General features: G+C 37.6%; 1 protein-coding gene across 1 annotated transcript; it reads left to right on the top strand.

The window, feature by feature from the left end:
- The first annotated feature begins 1,358 nt into the window (after positions 1-1,358).
- LOC136834271 (agrin-like) lies at positions 1,359-26,832 on the top strand. Its single transcript, XM_067096630.1, has 11 exons — positions 1,359-1,496; positions 10,893-10,940; positions 13,211-13,265; positions 16,400-16,555; positions 17,447-17,482; positions 18,150-18,290; positions 19,353-19,514; positions 22,140-22,283; positions 23,552-23,587; positions 25,295-25,453; positions 26,650-26,832. Exons 2-11 carry the CDS (start codon positions 10,905-10,907, stop codon positions 26,691-26,693), a joined length of 969 nt encoding a protein of 322 aa, XP_066952731.1. The 5' UTR covers positions 1,359-1,496; positions 10,893-10,904; the 3' UTR covers positions 26,694-26,832.

Here is a 26,832-nt window from a genome sequence, read left to right as displayed (position 1 = left end):
TATGCCAGACGTACGCAGTCTTCCTGCTTTCGCTGTGCTTGGCCATCTTACCTCCCCCTACCCCTAAATTCCCATCCCTCCCTCTCTCTCGTAGTCCCACTAGACGACGGCATTGAAAGTCTAACGTTGAAGTTCCGGGCTGCTTGCTACGTGCATATTTATAAATTCTGGTTTTGTTAGTCCACCCTGAATTCACTTTAGGTCAACCAACGGCAACTGGAACCACTCGTAGGTGAATCTATGCAATAGTTCTTGATCGAAGTTTCGTTAGACGTAAGCCTAGTTCTGTTGGTGAGATTTTAAAGGACCCTTAATGTGTGCACGCGTTTTTTTTAAGGTTATCTTTATCTCGTTGGTAAACAATACGACTGAGAGTATCACGTAGTGTCAACTAATAGATTTATTCCGTGAATGAAGAAATAATAATCATGAATGAAAATGTTCAAGCGAAGATTCAATGCGATTCCTGTTTTATCATTGAAAAGAACCGATCCATTTTCAACAACTGCTCGAACGAACGGTATCAAGAGCCAAGGGGGGAATTCAGTTCTTACATTTTAAACTTAGTCCCTTCCCTTGTTGCCAACTACAGAGGTGTAATCAACGTGGTTGGGTGTAGATTATGGTGGTCTTATGCCAGCACGCACCCTTGCCTTGAGGCAGCTCGCAAGTGTGCCAAGGTTTTACAAGTATAACTGCGTCTGTGTTTTACAATCTCTACGATCCCACACAAAGTTGTTAGTTTCAATGTTATCAATGCGTTGTCTCACAATTCTGTTTTTGAAGTGTCATCTCTTTTATATCCCGAATAATAAAAGGAGTCTCTTGATATGGCTACATTGCGTTTTTATCGAAAAAGTGAATAAGTATTTTCGAAGAACTAAAACGAACAAGACGATTTTTCTGTAATATAGCAATTTCCCTTAAGAGGTATATAAAAACATGTCTAATTTTCTTACAGACATCAATTTTCAAACATTGTTATTCACATATAAAGTAATATGAAAATGAAAGAAGTAACGAGCTTGTTTCATATAAGTAGATGAAGAGGAAAGAGTTACGTGGCAGGTAATTAATCTCTTCCGTAAACCCCGTTTATATCCCAGGTTAATTGTACGACTGCTCGTTTCGCCCCATCAGGTAATTCATCTCCGTCCAGAACAGTTTCTCATGTATTTGTGTATTCGGTTCAAATTGATGCGCAGATGTTTTCTCAAAGAGCAGACGATAAGTTATTATATCCCTTTCACGTAAGCCGCGCCGTCCGCTATCACCTGCAGGGGACTAAACCATTCTCAGCCAGAAGACAATATCCAACCCAGTGCCTGACTGGCTCAGCCACCAGTTGTGGCTGAGAGGAAAGTGAGTTGAAGAGCAGAGCCGCAGAAAAGGTTGATCACTCAGCTGGAGTCACCACGCTCAGTTGCCATCAGGAGGTGCTCTGGGAATATCCTACAACGGCCAGTGCTCTCTTGCATACTCTCTCCCACCTGGTGGTAGGTCCGTGTTCTTAAAACTTTGGTAAAATTGAAGACTACCACCGCGGCCTGGTTCCTGCCTGTCGCCGACCGTAATATTTATTGTCTTTTTGTTTATGACATATACTGTCTTTTGTTTACTTTTTTACATTCATCTCCAAGGGGCTGGTACTAAACACGGTGCCCATTTTGCACTTACAGTAAACTGGTAGTACCGAATCGGAGGGGCCAAGATAGTAGTCTTCAGTTTTACTTCTTTTGTTTTTATGTTTACCTGATGTGAGAATAGACGATGGGCGTTTTTCTAAGCGGTTTAGTGCTTCCTGTCTAATGTTTACCAGTATCCATTTCTTTTTCGCCGTTGATTATGCACGGTCAAATGGCGAATATATTTTTTTTCGGTTAATTCGGTTTCTTAATGTGGGAAAGGACGTCCGGTACAACTGCATTGCTGGACTTTCAGGTCCAGCCAACTGCCAGCCAGCCGGTCGAAGGAGATCAGGTCACCAGTCGAGTCTTCATTCAAAACGTGTCGGTTGAGTTTTGGTATTGCTGCTGCTGCTGCCAAATTCACTCTTCGGTTGTATCATGACTTGATGGAAAGCGTGCGTGGCCCGCAGTTTCAAAGTGTGTTACTTCAGGCGTGTGCGTGTGCGTCCGCATTGCCTTGCAGGCATGTGAGAATGAATGCAGTTAAAGAGGTGTGTAAATGTGAGTTAAACTGCGCTGAAATCCGAGACGATGTTTTCCTACACGTTCTCACCCTCATTTCTCAGGAACGTTATCTGGTTCGTTAAATTAATTAAAATCGGGAGAGAAGAGATTTTCCTATTCTCTCCAAGCCATACGATTTCAGATAAAACAGATTTCCTGTCTTATTTATCTTCGGTAATGACAGTAATAATAATTAGAATATAATTTTGAAAAACGAAAAGATGAACTTGTAGTTTATTTTAAACAACCGTGGGGGAATAAATTGGGTGTATATAGCCTAACGTCGGTCTAATCAGACTGTCCTTCATTATTACAGAAATGATGATCATGTTCAGATGTTAGTTTAACAGGTAGGTCAATGTTATATATATATATAGTGTATATATGTATATATATATATATTATATACTTACATACATACATAGTGTGTATATATGTTATATATATATATATATATATATATATATATATACAAAGCGAGGAAAAGGTGAGAAGACACAGAGGATTTTTCAAGGCGCGGGGGCGGGATACGGGACGCAAATTTGAAATATTTCCTCCAGTTAACTTCTGCAGACAGTAAATGAGGGAGACAGTACGCTACCTTGTGGCTCGTATTTCCCCGGCCTTGAATAATCCTCTCCGTTTCCTCACCTGTTCCTCACTCCCATCTGCAATATCTCCCTCGTCCCAGCCTCCTACGGGTTTTTTTTTTTTTCCTCGGAGGAGGAAGAATAGTAGGAAGTAAGGAGAAGGAGGGGTGAGGGAGGAGGATAGGGAGTGTTTACGGATATAAGGAAGTAAAGATTAAGTCTCTCATGTTGTGACCATAACAACAGATTCCAGCAGAAGTTGTCATAGTTGGTAATTGATGTTAGGGAATAATTCAAGTTTGCATTGTTAGAATTTTTTGTGATTCTAATGTTATTTGTTGTTACTTTGCCATTTTGCTGTTACAGTGTTTTGCTAAACGAAGGTGTTTCTTCCGTGTTTGTTCTTGGATTCTTTTACAAACGAAATCTGGTTGGCGATGGATAATTTGGTTTACTGTTTTTTTGTATGGCTCTAGTAAAGGCACTTATTGACCCAGTGTTGATATTTTGTATCTGCCAAATTACAGGATCGTACTCTTCTGAAAGTGTGAAGCCAAAGTTAAGTTAAGCGCTGATATATCTGGTTTCGCTCATCATCGCCTACACGGTACCGGTATCCCTGCAGCGCAGTGTCCCGGTATCTCCGACAAGGTCCGTTAGCCGTGTGTTCGCAGACACACTTACACACCGACACATTTACACGCCTGAAGACCACGTCCTTTCAAGGGCAAATGTCGAGAGGCTTTGCTTTAGGCTGATAATCTCATAATAAATTCCATATTAAATTCTCTCTCTCTCTCTCTCTCTCTCTCTCTCTCTCTCTCTCTCTCTCTCTCTCTCTCTCTCTCTCTCTCTCTCCAGGGACGCTGAGATCATGACTTGAACCAGTACGCCTAATTTGCCCTGTGTAGCGATTTAGTACTTATTGGGTGTTGGTCGACTGTTGTGGGTCGTAATTGTTGCTAGAAAAATAGGAATAAATCAGGTATGAGCGATCGGCGCTCCGCCAAAATATATATAAATTTGTAAAAACAAATTACGTCGTCGAGGTAATCCTACCCTAGCAAAAAAAAAAAATTCGAGGTATGCCTGAAGATCATGACAGCAATTAATATGTTGCTTGATATAACGGAAAGTTATTATTATTATTATTATTACTGACCAGCCCACTGTAGAAAAAAGAAATGCAGCAACAAAGAAGAATTGGAAAGAGAAACAAGACAACACACATATATTCGTCTTCTTATATTAGTCTCATACAAATTATCCACGCCTGGTTATGTCAATGAAAAACGTTATCTTTATATTTTTCCAGTGTTATCACAAATAGACAACTAACCATCTTTTGCTCGTCAATCCCCTTTTCTGTAGCTTTTATTCCGTTATCCATTTTTATTTAGATTTCATTCCATTTCTTTCCGGATGCAGTTTTTTTTTTTTTTGTTATCATGCACGAAATCTCTGAACGTAATAAGGGAAAACTAGTTTTAATGTTAGGAATCTACCGTGGATTTGATCACGATTGTTTTCGCTGTGGTCGTGGCGTATAGGTACAAAGTTACAATGTTCCGTAATGGGTACATTTTGATCGGTAGGTACACCTAACATTCATTTGTTCAGGTCTATGAAGCATCTATAGTCATGAAAAATATTGAATTTAGGCCAAGCACTAGGACCTATGAGGCCATTCAGCGCTGGAACGGAAATTGACAGTAATAAAAAAGCCTGAAAGGTGTAACAGGATGAATACCAATATCCAGCAGTTGCCAAGAAACTTAAGTAATGCCTACGGTGCACCGCATGAGGTGCACTGAAGGCACTACCTGCCTACGGGGATTCACCTAACATTCGTCATTGTAAGTATAGCTTTTGTAAGTGCGGAAGCTTTCTGTATAAGGGCTCATCCTTGAATTAGGGGTTAAATCATGCTCGTGGAGGTGACTACCGATTAGTCAGATTTTAGAGCCACTCCGGATAAGGGGTGAAAGCATATTTACAAAAGACGATTGAGCACAAAAACAAATATACAAATCCGCAAACGATTAGTGACGCCATCAGAAAGCACGGGAAAATGACGTGACATTGCACAAGCATTAAAATTATAAAAAAAGAATCGTAGAGAGGACGCAAAAACGGTATATGTATCCATTGTGTTTTTGTTATAGGGAGGATGAGTTACAGTTTTTCCGTGACACAGTTCTTTGTGCATGTAAATGGTATTCGAAACACTTGTGGCAGGGCTGGGAAAACTGTTCCATTCTTCCGGACACAACGGCAGCTAAAGTGAACATTTTTGTTGTAACATCTGTTTGTGACTCTCTCTCTCTCTCTCTCTCTCTCTCTCTCTCTCTCTCTCTCTCTCTCTACCCACCCACTTCTGTCTCTTTTCTCCTCTCTTTCTCTCTTTACTGCGTTCTTTTTTCTCCTTTCTCTCTCTCTCCACTTCTTTCTTTTTTCTCGCCTCTCTCTCCATTTCTCTCTCTCTCTCTTCTCTCTCTCTCTCTCTCTCTTTCTCTCTGACCTTCATGGTCCAATTGGCAGTTCTCTAGGCTTACAACCGCGGAACCCGCGTTCGATCTCCGAACTCGGGCGAGGTCAGGAACGGTACAGGAGCTTTGCCTTAAAAATACAGAATGCCTTTGTCAGCCTTCGCAATGAGTGGCGGTAGGAAAGATGGAAAATAACAGACGTGTGATCTGCGCTCCGTCTAAATCTCTCTCTCTCTCTCTCTCTCTCTCTCTCTCTCTCTCTCTCTCTCTCTCTCTCTCTCTCTCTCTCTCTTGTTATAACCATATCAATTTTTCTAGAACAAAGTTAATTTCGATTTTCAAGCTGATCTGTGGGTTTAAAATTGTTTCTAAAACGTTCAAACACATGTACAAATTTCCGTCTGTAAATCAAATCATGTGAAAACCCCGAAAAATTACAGGAAAAAGGGCTAAAGAGTATAATATCTTCACTTATATCAGGGCAATTTCATTTTTACTTTTATTTAAAAAAATAATTTCTATTTGTGCCGTGGATGAGAATGTTAAATAAACGCGTATATATATATATATATATATATATATATATAATATATATATATATATATATATATATATATATATATATATATATATATATCACACATTACTACAGGTGAAAAATAAGAGACGGGGTGTAGGTCCTGACCGGTTTCGACTTTATTGGCAAGCCATTGACGAAGCAAAGCTGCAAGTCCAGGTTTTCAGTGCTGACATGCTCAGCACAAATGCACCTGTCACTTTCACACTCATGCCTTCTTTATAAAAAAATATTTAACGGAATAAATTGTGGATTCCAGCGGAGGACAGCGAATGGAGTTTGAAGTTTTTCTACGATTAATTTTCAATACAGTTTGATAAATCCTTTTGAAATTAATCTGTTATGTTTTTCTGATTTGCTTACTATTACCTGGTGCTTCTTCAGCAGCGTGGGAATTGACGAATGGCTCAACCGAGCATGATGACTACTTACGACGTGCACACAACTCGAAAAAAAAAAAAGAAAGACGTGGGGGAAAGATGTCCGCACATATCTAACAGGTTGGCAACACTGCGCCTTGTCAACGACATTAAAATAAATGACAGAACCATCATCTTTTCGCATAGCAATTTTCTATAACAATAGGTCTTCTATCAATCGCTCTCTCCAAGTTACAGGAGCTTTTGACTTCAGAACTGCTGCATGAAATCGTTTGCATAAACTTCCTTGGGGGCATCCTTAGTCCCAAGCTCTTTCTTGGCGTGTCCCGGAGCGCGCCCACTTGGCCGAAAACCGTTAGCTCTAGTTAAGAAACTCCGGGGGAACCAGATTTTATACTAGACCTTCTGTACAGTATCGCCAAGTTATGATGAGAGAAGACCGGCGTATCATTTTTAGAGTCGATGATGTTAAAATGGTATTTTTAACTTTTCCTGCTACAGGTTTGCTGTCGGGTAGCCTATCTAACTCGCCTGTCAATTTGGCCCGTTCCTTCTGTCTGTCTGTCTGATTCTCGCTATGAATGTCCGCCTGTCCACTAATATTAAACTTTCTTTTCAGTCTTACAGTATGGATATCTTTAAAGGTAAATATATCATCTATGGTTAGTTGGGTTTTAATATAAATTTTTATATGTGGACACATGGGTCAAAATCCTATTTAGAACCGTTGTGCAGAATAAGGTCAAGTTCATATACAGAGGTCAAATAGGGTTTGGTCACTGGAAAGGGCGTTGTCTTTCATAAACACACACTGCTCCTCTGGCTGTACTTACATAGTAGATAAAGGAAAAACAATCAGCGTCAAGTTGGAAAGATCCACTAATACTAACTGTAAGGAAACGTAAAATGTAATGACGACAGTTTTCCACTTTAAGAAATCAGTCACTAAATCACGCATTAGAAATAAAGACATATATACCTTATAACAGGTTGGGTCTAGAACATCATAGCTAAGTCCAAGTGAATTTTTAAGGTACACTTGTAGTATCTAGTGTGTACTGGTCTGCAGTATTCCTGATCTCATTAATATTCATTTTTATGTCTCCATTCGTGCTTGGAAGTGTTAATCACCTTCAGCTCCTGGTGTGAGTACCCAGTAATCTCATTTCACCCCATTCATTTCTAGTCCATTCGTTCCCTACGGGTCGTCCACTCTTACACTGGTTTCTAAAATTGCACAAATTATTGATGCCACACTTCCCAGTTTGACATCGTGTCAGTGTTATCAGCAAGATCGATATTTATGGACAAGTATTTCGTAGTTTAGATTATATCCTGGCATCTCATTTATGAATAAAACATCACAGGATGATATTGCGTCACCCGCTCTATATTTAAGCATTCTGAGCTAGAGTCTATTTGTCATTCCATCCGGCGTTAACCCTTGGAGTCAGATTATGTTCCATTGCGTGCCATCTGTTGCCAAATCTTTTATTATTATTATTATTATTATTATTATTATTATTGCATGTGCCTTTTTTCTCGTGAGCGTTGCGCTTTTGAATCTTTTATGTCGAGTCCTGAATTGCGTTTGTTTTCTCTAAATTTAACATTTACTAGGAAATTCACAATATTTGTCATGTTTTGCTTTATTCCCGAGTACAGTCTGTATTTTTGCATTGTTATAGAGTTAATAATTAGATAAGGATAGGGTTTTTTACCGGAGGAAAATCCACGGGTAATGTGATAATAATAATGTGTCGTAATTCAGAACTAGGTTTTCAGGAGTCTATTCAGCCCAAGTCTACAATAGAAAGAAGAAATAATTCGTTTAAAATTATTGTTATAAAACAAGCAGACAGTTGTAGATTTTGATTTCTTCACTGAATATTCAAAGCAATGTCAAACTCTTATTATTATTATTATTATTATTATTATTATTATTATTATTATTATTATTATTATTATTATTTTCCAGGTATGATGTAAAAAATTATGATGTGCAATTGACTCCCATTATTATTATTCCATTTCTGATGCATTGTTCTACCGTGTGCTTAAACTTCTAGTATTATTGTTATTCTAATGCATTGTTCCACTGTGTGCTCACAAAAAACGCTCTGTAAAAAAGTTTGTTATGAACCTCATAGTTTTTATCAAGTTCCTTTCGACCCGACTTTCTCAGTATCCGCATCGCAACCACATGTGTGAAATTTTCCCAAACAATTTCCAAATGACTTACGGATGTCAAATCAGCGTTCATTAGATATGACATCATGGGAGACTTTCGCTACAACTAAGGGAGGACTTAGACTTAACTTCTCGAGATTTTTAAGTTGAAAATACGGAAAAAATTAAAATTACTTCATAAAATGCCGTTAAAAACTTGGAAACGTTCCACAATGTTTGTGCTATTATTGTGGAATGCGTCCAGCTAAGCTTGTATGTCATAATATGAAGTATGGAAAACTATTATTTTTTATAATTAATATAAAATCCGGTTCGAGGATTAGACATCTGCTGAGAACAAGATTTTACATGTGTAATCCCATATAGAATTTCTGATAGAACTGGGATTTTATCATTATGTCTTCTACTGGACTGCAATCTCCTTGTAATGTTTCTTACATGCAGTCGTCTGAAAAATGGATATGATTAAACCCTAGAAGTCTTTTGTAATCTTAGCCCAATCATATCGCTCAGAGCAAAGTATCGAACGGTCGTGACCCGATTTTTTATTTTCAATTTTTTTTTTTTAAGCCGGTGTGTCTCAGACAGGTAATTTAGCTAATCTTTCACCTCTTGACTTCTAATCCTTTATCGTACTACCCGAGTCTTTAGATAGGAAGTCCCCTCTTTCTCTTTTTCCTTTTTTTCATTCGTTGCTTCCTCAATTTACGTTCCCTTTTCGTTGTTTTTGTATGCCGATTATTAACCGGGTGTTCGTTACGCGAACGACGGCAAACAATTCGAGTAATAGCTGGGATATTTACAATTAGTGTGAGTGTTTGTTGGTGTACTGCCGGATCGTACGGTTGTTGAGCATCAATTTTTAGCAATTAGAGGAAATCACTCTCTCTCGTTCATTATCTACGCACACACACATATATATAATATATGTGAAAAGGAACTTCCTATTAATAATGGAATAACTCCCGTCTGCAGGAGTGCAAATCGTGCACCTCACGGTACTGTAGGCATTACTAAAGGTTCTTTGCAGCGTCCCTTCGGCCCCAGCTGCAACCCCTTTCATTCCTTTTACTGTACCTCCGTTCATATGATCTTTCTTTCCATCTTGCTATCCACCCCTATCTAACAATTGTTAAAGTGCACAACTGCGAGTTTTCCTGTTACACCTTTCAGACCTACTTTCATTTTCCTTTCCAGCTCTGAATGACCTTATAGGTCACAGTGCTTGGCCTTTGGCCTAAACTCTATCTTCCGCTCAAGTAGTGGGGTAACAAGAATAATTCAAGGAGCAGAGTATCGTGACGCGTATACGTACGTGTATGTGAACATATATCATCAAACATGTATTTACCTATCATTTAGGCCAAAGACAGTCGCACCATTAGACCTGGAGGATGCTGGGAGTTAATGGCATCCTCTCTGCTGTACGTAGTGACTCAGGAGATTTCCGGGTATGGTGTTTTAAGGCCAGTGCCCTATAGGCTTTTCAAAGATGTATATAACAGAAGAAATTTGGCCTGTGGTGTGAATATACTGTATATATATATATATATATAGATATATATATATATATATATATATATATTGTATTTATATATGCATATAAATATATACTGTATATATGCATAGTATATATATATATATATATATATATATATATATCTATCTATACATATATATATATATATATATATATATATATATATATATATATATATATATATATATATATATATATATATATATATATATATATATATGCCAGTGGATATTTCTAAGGGAATAGTAAATGATTTGGTGCAGGAAAGCAAAAGTGAAATGACAGGGTGTGCAGTTAGGAGTAGAAAGGATAAGTTTTTGCCTGTGATTCAGCAGCAGAGAGGTATAGGACAAGAAAAGGGATAGCTCTTAGTGTTGAAACTGAATTGCAGGTTTATGTAACTACACTAAAAATGAATGAAAGCCTTTTAGGGAGAGTGACTCATTGACAAGTTGGGTTTGGAGAAGGGGATTAAGGGTGACTGGACTAGGTGGAACAAATGCAAAAGTAGGTGAGTGAGGAAGATATTGCCTAGCTTCGTCTGAATGGAGAGACCACAGAAGGAGAACTTGGTCACAAAAAGTATTTTCTTCATGAAGAAAATACAGTATAAAATGCTGAATGCTTCTGAAGAAAATTTCCTATGGAGCCGAAGCTTGCTTCACCTGGTACGGAGAGTTGAATGATTTAACCTCAATCAGATTTAGTGTGCTTTACTCATTTCTGAAAGTTCTGTAGTGAGACATGTGGCTGATTTTATTTTTAGATGTCTACCAAGCGAGAAAATTATGTATATTATAACAGCATGAACAGAATAGATTATCACTTTGCAGTCAGCATCCCCATGGCAACCTCTACCTCAGTTATCTGTTCCATTGATAAAGATCTTCGAATCACAACTTGGAAAGTAACCTTTATCACTTTGTGTTTGCAGAAGAAGAACGCGATGAGATTACGACGCATCTTGGCCGTCCTTTTGTTGGTGAGTGCAGTCTCTTTCCATTCTCTTCTTTTATTTATGAAATTGGTTATCTTTCCCACGAGGTTCGATTTGTAGATATTTATACTGCCTGAGGAGTTATGTAAAATTAGGGGTCTTTGAGATTTTTTCTATTGTATACGCAGATAATCTTGATGACTCAGTTTCCCACTGGGTTCGATTTGTAGATATTTACACTTGCTAAAACGTTACATAAAATTAGGGGTAAAACGTTATATAAAATTAAGGGTAAAACGTTATATAAAATTAGGGGTAAGACGTTATATAAAATTAGGGGTCTTAAGCAGATAGTCTAGACGACTTTCAGTGCTTCCCGCCAGGTTCGATTTGTAGACATCTATACTTCCTGAACAGTCCTGAGAGAAAGTGTATACCTCAATGTAATTTTCAATACATAAAATAGGCATTGGGACACTAGCAGAGACTTAGACGACTTTCAGATTAGTTAATTTTGTTTTAACAGATAAACAGGTTGAATTTAGGGTTTTATTAATTTTAATGAATAAATGATGAATTGCAGAATTTTTTGGAAGTTCAAAGAAATAGATGAATTTCCTAGAACATTTTTCTTTGCTTTGTACGTAAATATGCAGGCTAAAGAGCTTCAGATTTAAAAAAAAAAAAAAATTACGAATTTGAGATTTTACGCCTAACAGGCCAAATTCAAGACTTTCTCTTCATTGCTTCTTTGTCGAAAAATTTAGAAACAATTTTTACGTCAAAATACTCAGATTATTTTACTTTTTAATTAACCATTTATATTACATTTTATCCATAGTCTTAAATTTATGTTAGAGGATTATTGAAGTTTTGTTATTCTTATTCAATTTTTTAATTTTGTGCGCTCAAAGTATTCATTGGTGATACATGAAGCAATATATATGTGTGTGTGTGTTTTATCACAGCTGCAGATAGCGGAAGTGTGAATGGACCTCGATAACAGATAGACTTTGGGTAAATATCATGAAAAATGGATAACAGCCACAACTGTTATATGAATGACCTCAATAGCCTTTTGACAAGCGAGTGACACAACATTATTTTGCCCTTGGACGAACAGATACATTTTTTTTACTAAATTTTATGAAGTTTTTCTTTTATAGATAATTTATAGTTATTCAAAAATATTTTTGTTGTAGATATGACGTTGGGGTAGATCTTTCCAACTGAATTATCCTGAAAATAAGCTAAATGATTGTGATAAAAGTTGAGGGAAAAAATTGCATGCGTCAGCTACAAAATCCTTACTACTTCAGACTTAACACTCTTGCGTATTTTCCGTCTGAATTTCCTTGCGTTCTAGGTATTTATCCATGTCATTTTCCACGATTTCCTAGGCGTATCGAACTAGTCTTCTCCCTGCTATTTCCATTGCTTATCTAGCTCTTTTTCTTCCTTTCTCGTCACATGTCTAAACCATCAAAACTTTTTTTTTTTTTTCAAATAAGCGGTTTCTCTTAAAGAAGGTTGGCTATAGAGGAAAAGATCGAGTCAATGTTATATCCGTTCTCTTGCTCAATCAAGAATGAACACCCTGTGCAGAACATTTCCGGCAGAAAAAGCCGCTGTTTATGCCTGCTCTTAATGCTGATTGGAAAAGTGTTCCTATAACATCGTATTTTAAAAGAGATTGCTTGAGTACATCAGGCATAGACATTGTGGTTAGTGTCTCAGGTCACGAATGACCTTAAACCTGAGGGAGCAAAGACGAAACCAAGGTCTAGAGACCTTGGACGAAACGACATCCTGTGCTTTTGAGCACAACTGAGTAAACATTGCAGAATACAGTATATGCAAATAGAGAAATATTTTCAACCGTGTTTGGTGGTAGTATGCACATCTTTCAATTAGAATTTTGTATCATAAAAATTTGTTAAAATTTATATAAATTTTCAAGTTATTCATAATATAATTTTAGCACAAAGGTGATTAATAATTTAGGTAATTTCACTGATTTAAACTGGAATTGATCTAATGGAAATTGCTTGATTAAAATTTGCTTGTAAGAAAAAATGGCAACTCCCTGTCTTTAAAATGAAACACAAAGAAGTATCCAATTTCTGACGCTTTTTCCAAGTTATATGGCGTATCTGTGTCCGCGTAATATATTGAAAATTAGTAAAGAAGTTAGTGATTTTCCTCAACAGAATTGGAACGTATCGTAATAGTTAAACAGAGTAAAGTCTTCTAATAGGGATGACTGGATAAACAACCCATATAGATTTCACGTTTTCCTCTTTGTTTTTTAACAGGTAATGTTGGTGGCCGCAACAGTGGAGGGAAAAAAGAAGCCGAACAAGATAAAAGGTAATGTCTCTGACATCGAAACTGCGTTCTCTCTCTCTCTCTCTCTCTCTCTCTCTCTCTCTCTCTCTCTCTCTCTCTCTCTCTCTCTCTCTCTCCATTTCTCACCTTCTCTTCAATAAATTTTAATTAAATTGTTATATTTTATCTTTTCTATATATAAGGGAGTTTTTCATTTTGCCAGTCCGTGTTCTAGAGGTTATTCATCTCCTTTCATACTCTCCGGGTGCGAAGGTTTTCCGAGACGTGTGTATAACCTTTTGTATTATGTAATCAGGGTCCAATTATATTCTGGGGGAACAGGCGGTAAGGGGGCTTCTGGTTGGTGTTACCGACCTCAGTACTACAGAATTAATTGCTGGGTCCTCCTGTTAATATCTAGAATAGCTATGTTCTCCAGTAAACTTAACAATCTAATATAGAGGCATGATGTAATTGTGTAATCATAATTTGAGATATCTGTAAGAAAAATTGTTAGCTACAACGGGAAATGTTAATTTCTATAATAACTATAAATCCATTCGATCTGGCTTCGCAGAATTAAGGCCACAATCTGGGGCAATAATACGTCTACTGAATTAATTCTCGTTGGAAAATATAGATGATAAAAACTGTGGAAAAGTCAATGAACTAGATCAATTGGAGGATAGCGCGTAGTATTCTGGACGGAAATGGTCTTTGGTTCATTATACTGTATAGTACAGGAAATATTAGGTACGGGTTATGATGTAGTAGCTTTATGAAAAATGCTCGGCAGGCTCGTTGCCAACCGTTGAAAGTGGGTCGGCACCGCAATAACTGTATAAATGAAGACATTAGCACTGAGTCTGTGAGGGAAATCGGGCCGACCTAATATAAACAGAGAAAAATACAGATTCTTAAGAATATTTCAAGCTGTAAGCAGGAATAAGAATGCAATATACACCCAGAAGTCACGGATCAAGTATTCCTTAGACCTTGACGTAAGGAAACCAAATTTTTGGTTTTCTTTGATAGCCAAGTACGACTCGGACGGGATAACTTTAGATAAATGGCGTAGAAGCATCATTAAATGTTCCAGTAGTAATTTTTTGTGTGGGGTTTGCAATAAAAAGACACTCCAGTATTATTATTATTAAAGTAGTTTAACCAGACCACTGAGTTGACTTTCAGCTCTCATAGGGCTGGCCAACTAAAAAACGTATATTGTAATTGATAACTTCATATTTATTCTTCACAGTCATTGTTTCAACATGGAATATTTCATTGTCCCTTTTTTGTAAGTATTCATTAGTGCTTATCAGAAATCATATTAACAAGAGCAGTTAGAATATGTATATTGTTTTGGACTCGTAATTGAGGAATACCTCTGTGCATCTGCACAACCTCCCATGTATTGTGTAGAACTTACCAACTCGACAGACGCAATGTAAATCAGTCCTTCATGACCTATACCTCTTGGACATAGAACTCACTCTCTTCCTCTGTGTTTCCCGACTCATTGAAAGTTAAAGAAGCTAGACAGCTAAATGAGAAGACACCGAAGTGGACAGAAGAAACGTAAAAAGCAGACAATAGGAACATCAGTAAAGATTCGTAAATATCAGCTGCTATAAGTGTTCCGTCCATTTTCACAAATCTTATGTATTCATGGGTTCAGCGTACCAAAATGTATTTGTTAATGTTTGGCCCATAAGTTTATTTTAGCTAACATCTGTTTCCCACACAGTGCACACACTATTATTATTGTTATTGGTGAAGGAATCCACAATGATGTCAGTGTAAATATACTCATATATTAAAAATATATATAAAACGAGAGCCCTCGTCTTATATATAGTTTCAAACTATACTTACTTTGACATCATTGTAGATTTCTTCACCATTTTAGTAGCTCATGTAATGTGTATATGTGTTATTATTATTATTATTATTATTATTGTGTGTGTGTATTATTATTATTATTAGCAAACTAAATGAGGCCATTCTCTTGTCAAAACTTTCTACAATTAATGCGTTTAAGTAAAAGAGACTTGAATAATTGTAATGACGAAAATCGCCGGTGAAAGGCTATTAGATACTAGCTTAATAGCTAATTGAACGAGTAACACCGACGCGAGTGAAAACAACCGCATTAGCGGTCTTTTGGAAAAGCATTAGGTTTAACCTCAATGTTTGCATCCAGCGATGCTCATAAGAGAGAGAAATAGAGAGAGAGAGAGGTTGAGGAATTTCGTTCTTAATGATAAATGAACTAGATTGGTTTGGTTGATGATGTCATTATCTAAAGCGTGTCCTTAATGGCGCTTTGTGTGTTGCGGCTGAGGTTTTAAAAAGTCACCTATTTTGGTTAAACTCCGTAGGGGGCCTAGTGCCTTATACGGTTGTTTGCGGCGTCCCCCTCGGCCCTTACCTGCAACCCCTTTTATTCCATTTACTGTATCTCCGTTCATTTACTTTCCTCAACCCTCACCTAACAATTGTTTCATAGTGCAACTGCGAGGTTTTCCTCCTATTACACCTTTCAAGCTTTTTTATTTTACTCTCGATTTCCCTTTCAGCGCTGAATGACTTCATAGGTCCCAGCACTTGACCTAAATCTTATATTTCAATTCCAATTCAATATCATGGCTAAGGTCGTGAGGGGAAATACAGTAACCTGGTTAAAAACGAAACCATTTTTTTTTAATATTATGAGCAGATAAGCAAGTTTTTAATATGATTACTAAAAAAATATACTCCAGGTTGCGAGACCAAGAGCTGGTCCTTAAACCAGGAGTACTTCGTCTGGTTTAGACCATAAATACTTCTGGGAGCTAGCTTAGACCATACATACTTCTTATTAAGGACTGGGAGCTAGTTTAGACCGTAAATACTTCTTATCCAGGACCGGGAGCTAGTTTAGACCATAATTACTTCTTACCCAGAATTGGGAGCTAGTTTAGACCATATATACTTCTTATCAAGGACTGGGAGCTAGTTTAGACCTTAAATATTTCTTATCAAGGCCTGGGAGCTACTTTAGTCCATAAATACTTCTCATCCATGACTGGAAGCTAGCCTAGACCATAAATGCTTATTATCCAAGACTGGGAGCTAAAGGGTGCGCTCATTGTCCAAAGTTGTGAGAACAAAAACTCTTTTCTCCCCCACTGAAGGTTGTCAGCTCAACAGCAAAGTCTACAAGCCAGGGAAAACTGTGTACAAGGACAAAGCTCACTGTCTGAAGCTGAAATGCGTCAGAGAAAAGGCAAGAGGGAAGAAGGCCAAGTACGCGTTGAAGGCCAAGAAGTACCGCGGCTGTGAATGCTTCCGTAAGTATAGATCTGTACAAGGTCTAGAGAATATTCTCTAGACCTTGGATCTGTAAACTGTATAGGCTTATGATGTATCTAAACTTAAAGTCGACACATTTGAAAAAGTAAAATGGAAACGTTTGAATCAGTGAAGTCGAAGTATTTGGATCAGTAAAGTCGAAGTATTTGCATTAGTGAAGTCAAATTATTCGAATCAGTAAAGTCGAAACATTTGAATCAGTACAGTCGAAACATTTGAACCAGTAAACTGGCAGCATTTGAATCGGTAAAATGGAAATATTTGAATCAGTAAAATGGAAATATTTGAACCAGTAATGTCGAAACGTTTGAACCAGTAAAATAGAAACATTTGAATCAGTAAAATGAAAACATTTGAATCAGTAAAATGGAAACATTTGAATAAGCAAAATCGAAATATCTGAATTAGTCAAGCCGAAACATTTGAATCAGTTACTCAGCCAACGCGGTTTTGAGATTATTGCAGACACTTCCCAGTTCCCCTTCCCTTCTTTTCAGTGTCGTTTCAGAACAAGATAATTCGAGTATTTTGCTGTTGCATTGAGTGTTGAAATAATAAGGTTTAAATATTCAGCAGTTGTAGGTTGGGGAAAACAACCGCACAAATCAACGTTAAGCCGTTTTCCTTAACGGTGGTTGGAGCCAGAGAAAAAATAAGACTAAACTTTCTGCTCTAGGAATGTTGCAATTGTAAGATATTTGACGGAAATTATTATAGGGGAATGTCCCATTTAATCAAATAATTATAGACCAGTGTCATAAAGAGACATCAACTGAGTGGAATCATATGAATGAAATTTAGCGTATGGCGGAAGTAACAGGCTGTAATTTCCGGAAATGAGTATTAACATATTTATTTCTTTCTCTCAGCCCTATTATGCCGAGGTCCACGCTGCACCCCACCTGGTGAGTAACTCTGACTGAGGTTTACCTCAGAATTTCTCCTCGCGGAGAATTTCTCTCACCTCAGGATTTCGCTTCCCTCAGGATAAGTGAACCGATATCTGCGTGCCCTAAATTCCTTTTGTTATTCTTGCACTTATGTCTTATCGTGCTAAAGTAATTGAGAACTGTATGTTAAGGAATATTGTACTTTGATGAGTCCATCTTTTTCTCGTTGACGAATACCTCGAATAACTGGAAAATTAAGTTAATTCTTGTTACTGTTTCTTTGCTTCCTGAATGGTATTTATACATACGTATATATAATATATACATGTATGTGTGTACGGTTCCCCGAATATCGTGTCTATCCTGATTTCAATTTTTTTTATTCTCTCCAGAGGCTTCATTTTTCATTTGACAATGCGACTAAAAACTAACACATACATCTAAATGTTTTACACCAGAACACCCATTTGTCGCTTAACCTTTTTTTTTTTTTTTTACCATTTCATAATTGCAGGCCTCTAGCAAGATTTATCAAAATAGTGAGCAAAATGAAAACATTACTATTTATATATATATATATATATATATATATATATATATATATATATATATATATATATATATATATATGTGTGTGTGTGTGTAGAGTTATTAGTAGGTGTCATATTTTTGTAATTTTCAGATATCTGTCCCGTTTGCACTGAAATCTGGGAGCCTGTGTGTGGTAGCAACAACGTGACTTACCCCAACGAATGCAAATTTTTTGGGAGCATGCCGCCATGCGGCTCAGATAACGCGACGATTCTCAATTATGGAAAGTGTGGTAAGCTTTTGAGGACTATAATTACGTGTAATGTCATTGAACTCCATATCATGTTGCATAGGAATTGTGAGTTATTTTTTCTGTGTGAAGGTAAAATATGTCACGGTCGGCAACTTGTTGCATACATGTCACAAGTAAGTTGAGAACAAGTCAGCGACAGCAGGTGGTGGATGGTCGTGTAAGTACTGATGTGGGTTACAAATAAAAGTCGTTGCCCTTCTCTCTCTCTCTCTCTCTCTCTCTCTCTCTCTCTCTCTCTCTCTCTCTCTCTCTCTCTCTCTCTCTCCACAAGGACGTATGACATCGTAAGAAAATGTTCTTTAACCTTTTACGTTGAATGTAAGGAAAATATACCATTTCTGACCCTTTTCCATTTGAGTAAGGCCCATTTCTGACCATTTTTCTATTTCAAGATGTCCCATATCCTACTCTTTTCCATTTTGTATTTTAGTATGTCCTCTTTCTGACCCTTCTCTGTTTGAGGATGTCCCCTTTCTGACCCTTTCATACTTCAGGATGTCTCCATCCTGACCCTTTACCACTTCAGTATGTCTCCTTCCTGACCCTTTTCTACTTCAGGATGTCCCTTTTCTGACCCTTTTCTACTTCAGGATGTCTCCTTTCTGACGCTTTACTACTTCAGGATGTCCCCTTTCTGACCCTTTTCTACTTCAGGATGTCTCCGTTCTGACCCTTTTCTACTTCAGGATGTTCCCTTTCTGACCCTTTTCTACTTCAGGATGTCCCCTTTCTGACCCTTTTCTACTTCAGGTTGTCTCTGTTCCGACCCTTTTCTTCTTCAGGATGTCTCCATTCTGACCTTTTTCTACTTCAGGATGTCTCCGTTCTGACCCTTTTCTGCTTCAGTATGTCCCATTTCTGACCCTTTTCTGTTTCAGGATGTGACATTTCTGACCCTATTCTATTTCAGGTCAGTGTCCCCTTTCTGACCCTTTTCTACTTCGGGATGCTTCCGTTCTGACCCTTTACCGCTTCAGTATGTCCCATTTCTGACCCTTTTCTGTTTCAGCATGTGACATTTCTGGCCCTTTTCTACTTCAGGTCAGTGTCCCACGGGGTGTCCGAAGAACATTGACCCCGTATGCGGTTCGGACGGGAAAACCTACAATAACGAGTGTTTAATGATAACCGAAGCTTGTGAGGCCAACAAGAACATTTCCAAAGCATACGACGGCCCGTGCAAAGTGATCAAGCAAAGTTCAGGTAAAGGTACTCGTTATCTTTGACTTCCTCATTATCATCGTATATCATCATCATCTTCTTTTGACTTTATTAGTCCCACTGTATAGCAGGGTCGGCTGCTCGAGTCAAAACTCTTTGTTGGGTGAGTCGGTAGAGCTTTGGACTGGAACTCGCTAGGCCGGAGTTCGATTCCCCAGCCGGCTGATGAAGATTTAGAGGAATTTATTTCTGGTGATAGAAATTCATTTCTCGCTATAATGTGGTTCGGATTCCACAATAAAGATCCCGTTGCTAAGTAACCAATTGGTTCTTAGCCAATGTAAATAAGTCTAACTTTTCCGGGCCAGCCCTAGGAGAGTTGTTAATCACCTCAGTGGTCTGGTAAACTAAGGTATACTTAACTTTTTGCTCGAGCCAACTTTCTCTGTCTTTTTTATTCCTTGCCTCTTCCTCCCCGTCCCACCTCACCCTATATCCCTCCCTCACCGCCATCCCCATCTGATCCGCTGATGCCCGACACTCCTCCTCCTGCATGCTGGCATGTTCTTAGCTCTCTTGATTGGTTCCACCTCCTCTCTTCTCGTTACATGGCCATAGTATCTCGGACGAGATTCCCTAGTCATCTCCTTTACATTACATAGCGATATTCCAGCAACCTCACTCTCCTCATCTCAGTTCTTGCCAACAGTTCCTCCTCTTTCCTCTTAAGTGGCCAAGTTTCTGCCCCACATAATGGTACGGGCCTGATAACTGTCTTATAAATCTTCATGTTGAGCCTTAATGGCCCTTTTTTTTTTTTTTTTTTTTGGTCTAAAACAACTCCAGTTACTTCTCTCCATTTTTGCATTGCTTCTTTCACTCTCCGTCTTACTGCTTTTTCAGTATCTCATATCATCATCATCATCCTCATAATCCCTTGTTGGGATAATAATTTAACTGAGAGACGTATTTGGTTTCAAAGAGGCTATTATTAACAAAATCCCAACGTTATGGATAATCTTTAGACTCATGTTTTCCATAAGCGACCGGATACTTGCTGAGTAAGAGCCTGTGCTGGTTTAACGTTTAGGTAAAATATATGTTATCTTCAACTTCATCATTATCATCGTATAATCATCATCGTCATCATAATCCTTGTTGGCATTAAATAATTGTTGGAACAATTCTCTGGAGAGCCGTTGTGTTTGGTTGCAGAGGGGCTAGTACTAACAAAATCTCAATGGTAAGAATAAATGTGACTGATTTTATCTGCTGCAAACCTGCCCCTCAATACGAGGAGTGATTTTCTTAAGCGAACCGGATGCTTACTGAGCAAGAGACTGCGCTGGTTTAGTGTTGTTTTAACCCCAAAACAACTTAACTCGATTCTAAGCGATGAGGACATTATGACAGTCATGCAGTTTGTAGAAATAACTGTTCCCTTACTAGGGCACAGATGTCATGAACCTGTAAAGTTTTTTTTTATTATTATTCCCCAGGAGCATAGCTATTGTAAAAACCAGTTCAAAATTAGTAGAACTTATTTTTAATTTTCTTGTGCTGTCCAGGTTATGTCTGTTTCTTAAATGATTCTCATTTAGTCTAAATCTCGCTATGTTTTTTCTTGAATTTATTAACCCTTCAGTGCTGGGAGTTGGGAGGCGGGTAGGCAGGATGATGCCGTCAGTGTACCTCATGCAGTGCACTGTAGGCGTTACTTAGGTTCTTTGCAGTGCCTTTCTGGTCCTAGTGCAACCCCTTTCGTTCAACTTTTACTGTACCTCTTTGCATATTCTCTTTCTTTCCATCTTACTTTCCACCCTCTCCTAATAATTGATTCATAGTGTAACTGAGAAGTTTTCCTCCTGTTACACCTTTCAAACCTTTAACTGTCAATTTCCTTTTCAGCTCTGAATGACCTCATAGGTCCCAGTGCTTGGCCTGGCATAAATTCTATATTCAGTTTAATTAATTTCAGTGCTGGGAGGTTCCCCTGTGGCTCCCATTTCAACCTAGGGTGGATGAGGGGTGGTCAGAAATGCTCAAAAAAATGATTTTGTCAGTTTTTAGCTTATAATGACGCCTTCCTAAAATATGCACCTTCCAGTGAATTATATTCTTGCCTTATAATTTGTCTAAGGTAATAGAAAATTGAATCATATGAGATACAAATACTATTGAATATCTAGCCAAAGCCGCAAGAGTGAAGTCCGTCAATACTTACGTCTCCATTCACCGTTATATATAAAGTATAAAAAAGCACCCGAGTGTTGATTGTGAAACGCTCTGGGCTCCCCGGCGTGTAACGGTTATTCTTTAGGGACACTACATCAGTGTCGTAGTTTTCTTACGCAGTGATCAGGACATATAATTTTTATCTGTATGATGTACAGGGAAGGGCTTTGAACCCTCCTACAGTTCTTTGAATAAAACATAATAAATTACACAAATAATGTCGGGTAAACTAGAATGGTTGTTGAGTTACTTTTGCAACATCATCATTGACTTTTTCCTAAGTACAGGTAACTGTTTTTCAGTTCATTTATCCGTAGGGTTGACTTTCTCATATATTTTTTGTCACGTTCCTTCAATTTTTTAAGTTCCAAGAGTGGTTAAGTTTCGTAATTTTTATGTTATTAATCTGTGTAACAATTTATTTATTTTCAGGAGTTGGTGGGCAGTGTGGTAACTGCCCCAAGATAAAGGAACCAGTATGTGGGTCTAACGGCGTCACATACTCAAACCAGTGCCTCCTGGAAGCAGCTGTTTGTAAAGGGGAAAATGTCACTTTGGTGCACAATGGAGAATGTGGTAAGGGAAGAACAAAGCAGTACTTGTATTAAGCCTATTTTAAAATGACCTAAGATTGCATTCTTTCCCTTCCTCAGTTTTCCCTGCCTCTCACTGGTTCCCCTGAGGAATCGTTTGGTGCTTTTATCGCCGTTATAGGCCGATATAGTTACTGTCTTTGTTCCACTATATTTTCATCTTAAACGAAACCTTTCCTAACTTCGTATCCCTTATGTAATCTGTTTTTTTCCTTTTACTGCCTAAACCCTTTATTAGTTTTAACGTAATTTTAACAATACCAGTTGGTGTGGAAAACGGCCCCCCATTGTGACACAATGGCCCTATATTTTGGAGAAGTGTCAGGATAAATGTTCACCACCTTCCTTACCCCGTAATGAAAAATGAGAGCATAAGAGATACTGTCTAACCCTGACCAACTTCCCTTTCAGCTAGATAGACAGGGGTGGTGTTAGCAACGCTCCATACTGGTCATACATTTTATACTCCTCAGTGAACTGTAGACATTTAAACCCACAGAGGGCAGCAGCACACCTGGACGTGCTTATTGCGACATGTTGATAGCATTAAAGTACGCACAGGTACACTGTACCAGATGTTTTAACCATCTGGAGAGAGAAATCCACATCCAGGATGAATTCTTGGTTGATATTCTGGGAAATGAGGTTGATATTGATACGCATCGCTTTCATGAAGACAGATGGAGTGTTTAATGATTAAATAATATTCGTCCTGTATGTCATTATTGTATCAATTCTTTATCACAATTTTAAAGTATTTCAAAAACTTTCGCACGTTCATCTTTATCAGTAGTATTGAGCAGGCCACGATCTCTATGCAAGCCCATCCTGTCACTCTCATGAATACAGCTCATGTTTGCTCCAGTTAAGAATCTCTCTCTCTCTCTCTCTCTCTCTCTCTCTCTCTCTCTCTCTCTCTCTCTCTCTCTTGACAATGCTACAAAAATAAAGTCGAGAATATAGTTGAGAAATCAAGTATTTGGATAGTGAATGCAATAATTTCATATGTTGCTGTGCTATTTCAGACTAAGGACCCCTTCCTTATACTTCTCAGGTATATTTTATGTACAAATTAATATCATGGACGTACGAAATATTTCCGAACTGGTGGGAATTTCAGATATTCGTAACATCGCTGAAACATACTTTTGCAAACATTTATTTACTTGAAGATTTTCCATATTAATTCTCCCCCCCCCCCTCTTGCTTATTACCAGGTTTCTAAACTTACGTTGTCTCTTGTTTTCACAGAAGGTGATGCCAGCGTGATAGTCCAGCCCAAGAGAAGTAAGTACTCCTTGAATATTTTTATTGATTGATTGATTTGTTTATCTATTTGTTAGAAAAAAACGGACGGATCAGTTTTCTTTCATGACGACGCTCAAGTATTTTTTTTTTCTAATTATCATCGAAGCTAATGATGATCTTTATTTTTATGATCATCCATATTAAATTCAAATAGTCGAATAAAAAACAGAGAGGAGAAGACTTCGTCTCATCTAATGGGGGTGATTTTAACATTTATATCTTGGCGATTGTTGTAAAAATTCATCTTGTATTCCAGGTGATAATTCATGTGTTTATATATATATATATATATATATATATATATATATATATATATATATATATATATCTAGTTAAGCTGTATAAAATTGGACTTTCAGTCACGGGGTAAAAGATGAACGGAATACACACAAAGGAGTTCGTGAAACCATGTAGTGGGTGTATCTATATTAATAACTTGGACTTATTTCACGTTGCTGGGAGCTGGTGCCTGAGGAAACAGTAGTTGTAGACTATTGAATGACAATTTAGATATTTGATGAAAGGCTTCAGACATTCACATACAGTATACGTATTTATTTTTGTTTAATTTTATTATTTGGAATGGGTGGCTGCATTAGGTGTAGGTGTTCATTTTTTATAATTACTACTGTTTGTTTACACACACTTTATATATATATATATATATATATATATATATATATATATATATATATATATAATATATATTATATATATATATATATATATATATATATATATATATATAGATGGTAATTCTATATATTAGCTCCGCGTGTGTTTTTATCTTTTCAACTGGTTTTTTCTACACTTTTGAGGGGTTCTGATACTGGCGGTGCATCTGTTTGTTGTCGGCCAAATAGAATGTCCCTTCGTCGTGTTTAGTACTGGCAGGGGTGTGGGGGTGGAGGGGGAAGGGTACCCATACGTTAACAAGTTATTGCACTTGCCGGACGGGATATGAACCTTTCTAAACAGACGTACCTGTGCTCTGTCTTGTGAAGATCGCGTATGGAAACCCCTTGTTGAATGGACTATAGGGGTTAATTACAGGTTAATTACATTCGTGCGACACAAATTGAAGGTAAATCCATACTTAGCAACCAAAAAACTGTAGAAAAAGCCAAGTTAGAAGGAAATCGCCGCCGCGGAGCTGCTACTTAGATCTACCTTGTAAGCAGTTGAATGACAAATTAGATATATGATGAAAGGCTTCAGACACATTCACATACAGTATACATATTTATTTTGTTTAATTTTATTATTTGGAGTGGGTGGCTACATTAGGTGTAGGTGTTCATTTTTACAACTACTGTACTGCAGTTTGTTTGCACACTTTATATACTGTATATAAATTATATATACATATATTATATATATATATATATATATATATATATATATATATATATATATATATATATATATTCGCCCTCTATAAACTTCATTCCATGAAAGAAAACGGGGAAAAATCACGCTGAAGAAAACGTAAACATTTATAGCGTAAACATTGATGTTTTCCTCCGGAGTTGAACCACGTTTCACAGGAAAAAATAGAATAAAATAAAAAATGTTTATGGGTAAGTCACTTGGAGAGAGGTTGTTTGAAGGAACAAGCAATCACAAGCATCATATCAAGAGCAAATTATGACGAAAACAGTGCATTAATCAACGTACTTGTTTCAGAAAAGTGTAAGTACAACGGTAAGAAATACAAATCCGGGGACATCATAGAAGACATGGTCGAATTCTGCCTGACGGTCATCTGCCAACCCTCCAGGAAGATTGGCCAGTCGAAGGTCGAGTTCGTGGAATTCCAGGGAGCAATGGCTTGTGAATGTACAAGTAAGGATCCATTATATTTCTCTTTATCCCTTCTCACTTTTCTTCCTCGCAATATGGAAAAATGTCAAATTCAAAACCTGTGGGGTTTGCAAATGTATGTACGTGTATCTTTGTTGGTAAATCACTGAACGAGGCCACTCTCCAGATTCTGGTTCGAAACCCAGCTGGGGAAAGGGATAATTTGTCATCTTATTTTTCTATTCAGAACATCAAAGGATTTCAATATGCCCTGCATAAAATCCATTTTGGTAGCTTCCATACTTTGTCTGCTTTCATGCAAAGTCAGGCATCATCCTTCACTTTCATGAAAGAAAAACTTGATCCATCAGCTACCTTCCTATATACTCTCATATTTCAAGGCTGCAGATTTCAAGCACCTTTTCCTGTCTTACTTTAAATTCACATTTCCCACATTTTTATTCACATCTGATTTAGCCCCAAGGACTTGTGTAAGTCTCTGAAACTTCCATTCTTTCATCATCTATTTGATAACTCATCACATTTTCTTGGCCTTCACTTAATGGCCAGGCATAGACAAAAACACTTTAATTCTCATTATATTGTATACCCAGTTCATAGATACTTAAGGTCGTTGCTTTCTCGTTTATGGGCTGCTCTGTGAGCAGGAGCCCATGCTGACATAACGTCAGCTTAATCATAAACAACGACTTTCTCTTCTGGTACTCTCAATTTTAACTGCAAGATCATTTTCCTGCCTCTCCAGTCTTCCAGATAGACCAACATCTCTTTCTCCCACACCATACTTAATCACGCCCTTTCCTTTGTAATGTTTACACACTCAAAACACCAAGAAGGTGTAGAGAGGCTTACCCAGCGCCCCTGTACATTTCAGTGACTTTCAGACAATGAAAACGCAAGTAATTTATTTTGGGGGAGATTGCTAGCCTCAGGCTCTTCTCTGTCTTGACTGAGACCCAGCCTGTTGACTAATCACCAGGCATACGATTCACTGCTTAGGTCAACAGGAGCCCAATGGATTTTTCAACGAGGCAGGCCTAAGCTATTTCCCCTCTGCTGGGTTCGATTTTTGGTAGTACTAGTCAGATGAGGCAAGGATTGTCATATACTGGACCATATATATATATATATATATATATATATATATATATATATATATAAACATATATAAACATCTTACATCCATGAAACTCACTTTATATTATTTGTGTCCACAGGTGACCGCCTCCGAAGACAAATACTCAGAATATCCGGAAAATGAAGTTATTGCAGGGAGGTTATCTCTGCCCGTCTAACGGTTCTACGTAAAATATCAAATTCCTCATTCTAGTCAGAAGAAGAAATTGCCCAGGACATATCAACTTAGTGCGCCTCTCTTTGCATTCCTGTAATTATTAGGT

This window comes from Macrobrachium rosenbergii, chromosome 53, assembly GCF_040412425.1.
Source record: "Macrobrachium rosenbergii isolate ZJJX-2024 chromosome 53, ASM4041242v1, whole genome shotgun sequence".
Taxonomy (NCBI): Eukaryota; Metazoa; Arthropoda; class Malacostraca; order Decapoda; family Palaemonidae; genus Macrobrachium; species Macrobrachium rosenbergii.
This window is presented reverse-complemented; position numbering and strand designations above follow the sequence as displayed.

What these genes read in the sequence shown, in the direction of transcription:
- LOC136834271 (XM_067096630.1), top strand. Translation starts at nt 10,905, where the DNA reads ATGAGATTACGACGCATCTTGGCCGTCCTTTTGTTG. An exon ending in CCGCGGCTGTGAATGCTTCC is followed by an intron (nt 16,556 to 17,446) that starts GTAAGTATAGAT and finishes TCTTTCTCTCAG; the next exon opens with CCCTATTATGCCGAGGTCCA. An exon ending in TCTCAATTATGGAAAGTGTG is followed by an intron (nt 18,291 to 19,352) that starts GTAAGCTTTTGA and finishes TTTCTACTTCAG; the next exon opens with GTCAGTGTCCCACGGGGTGT.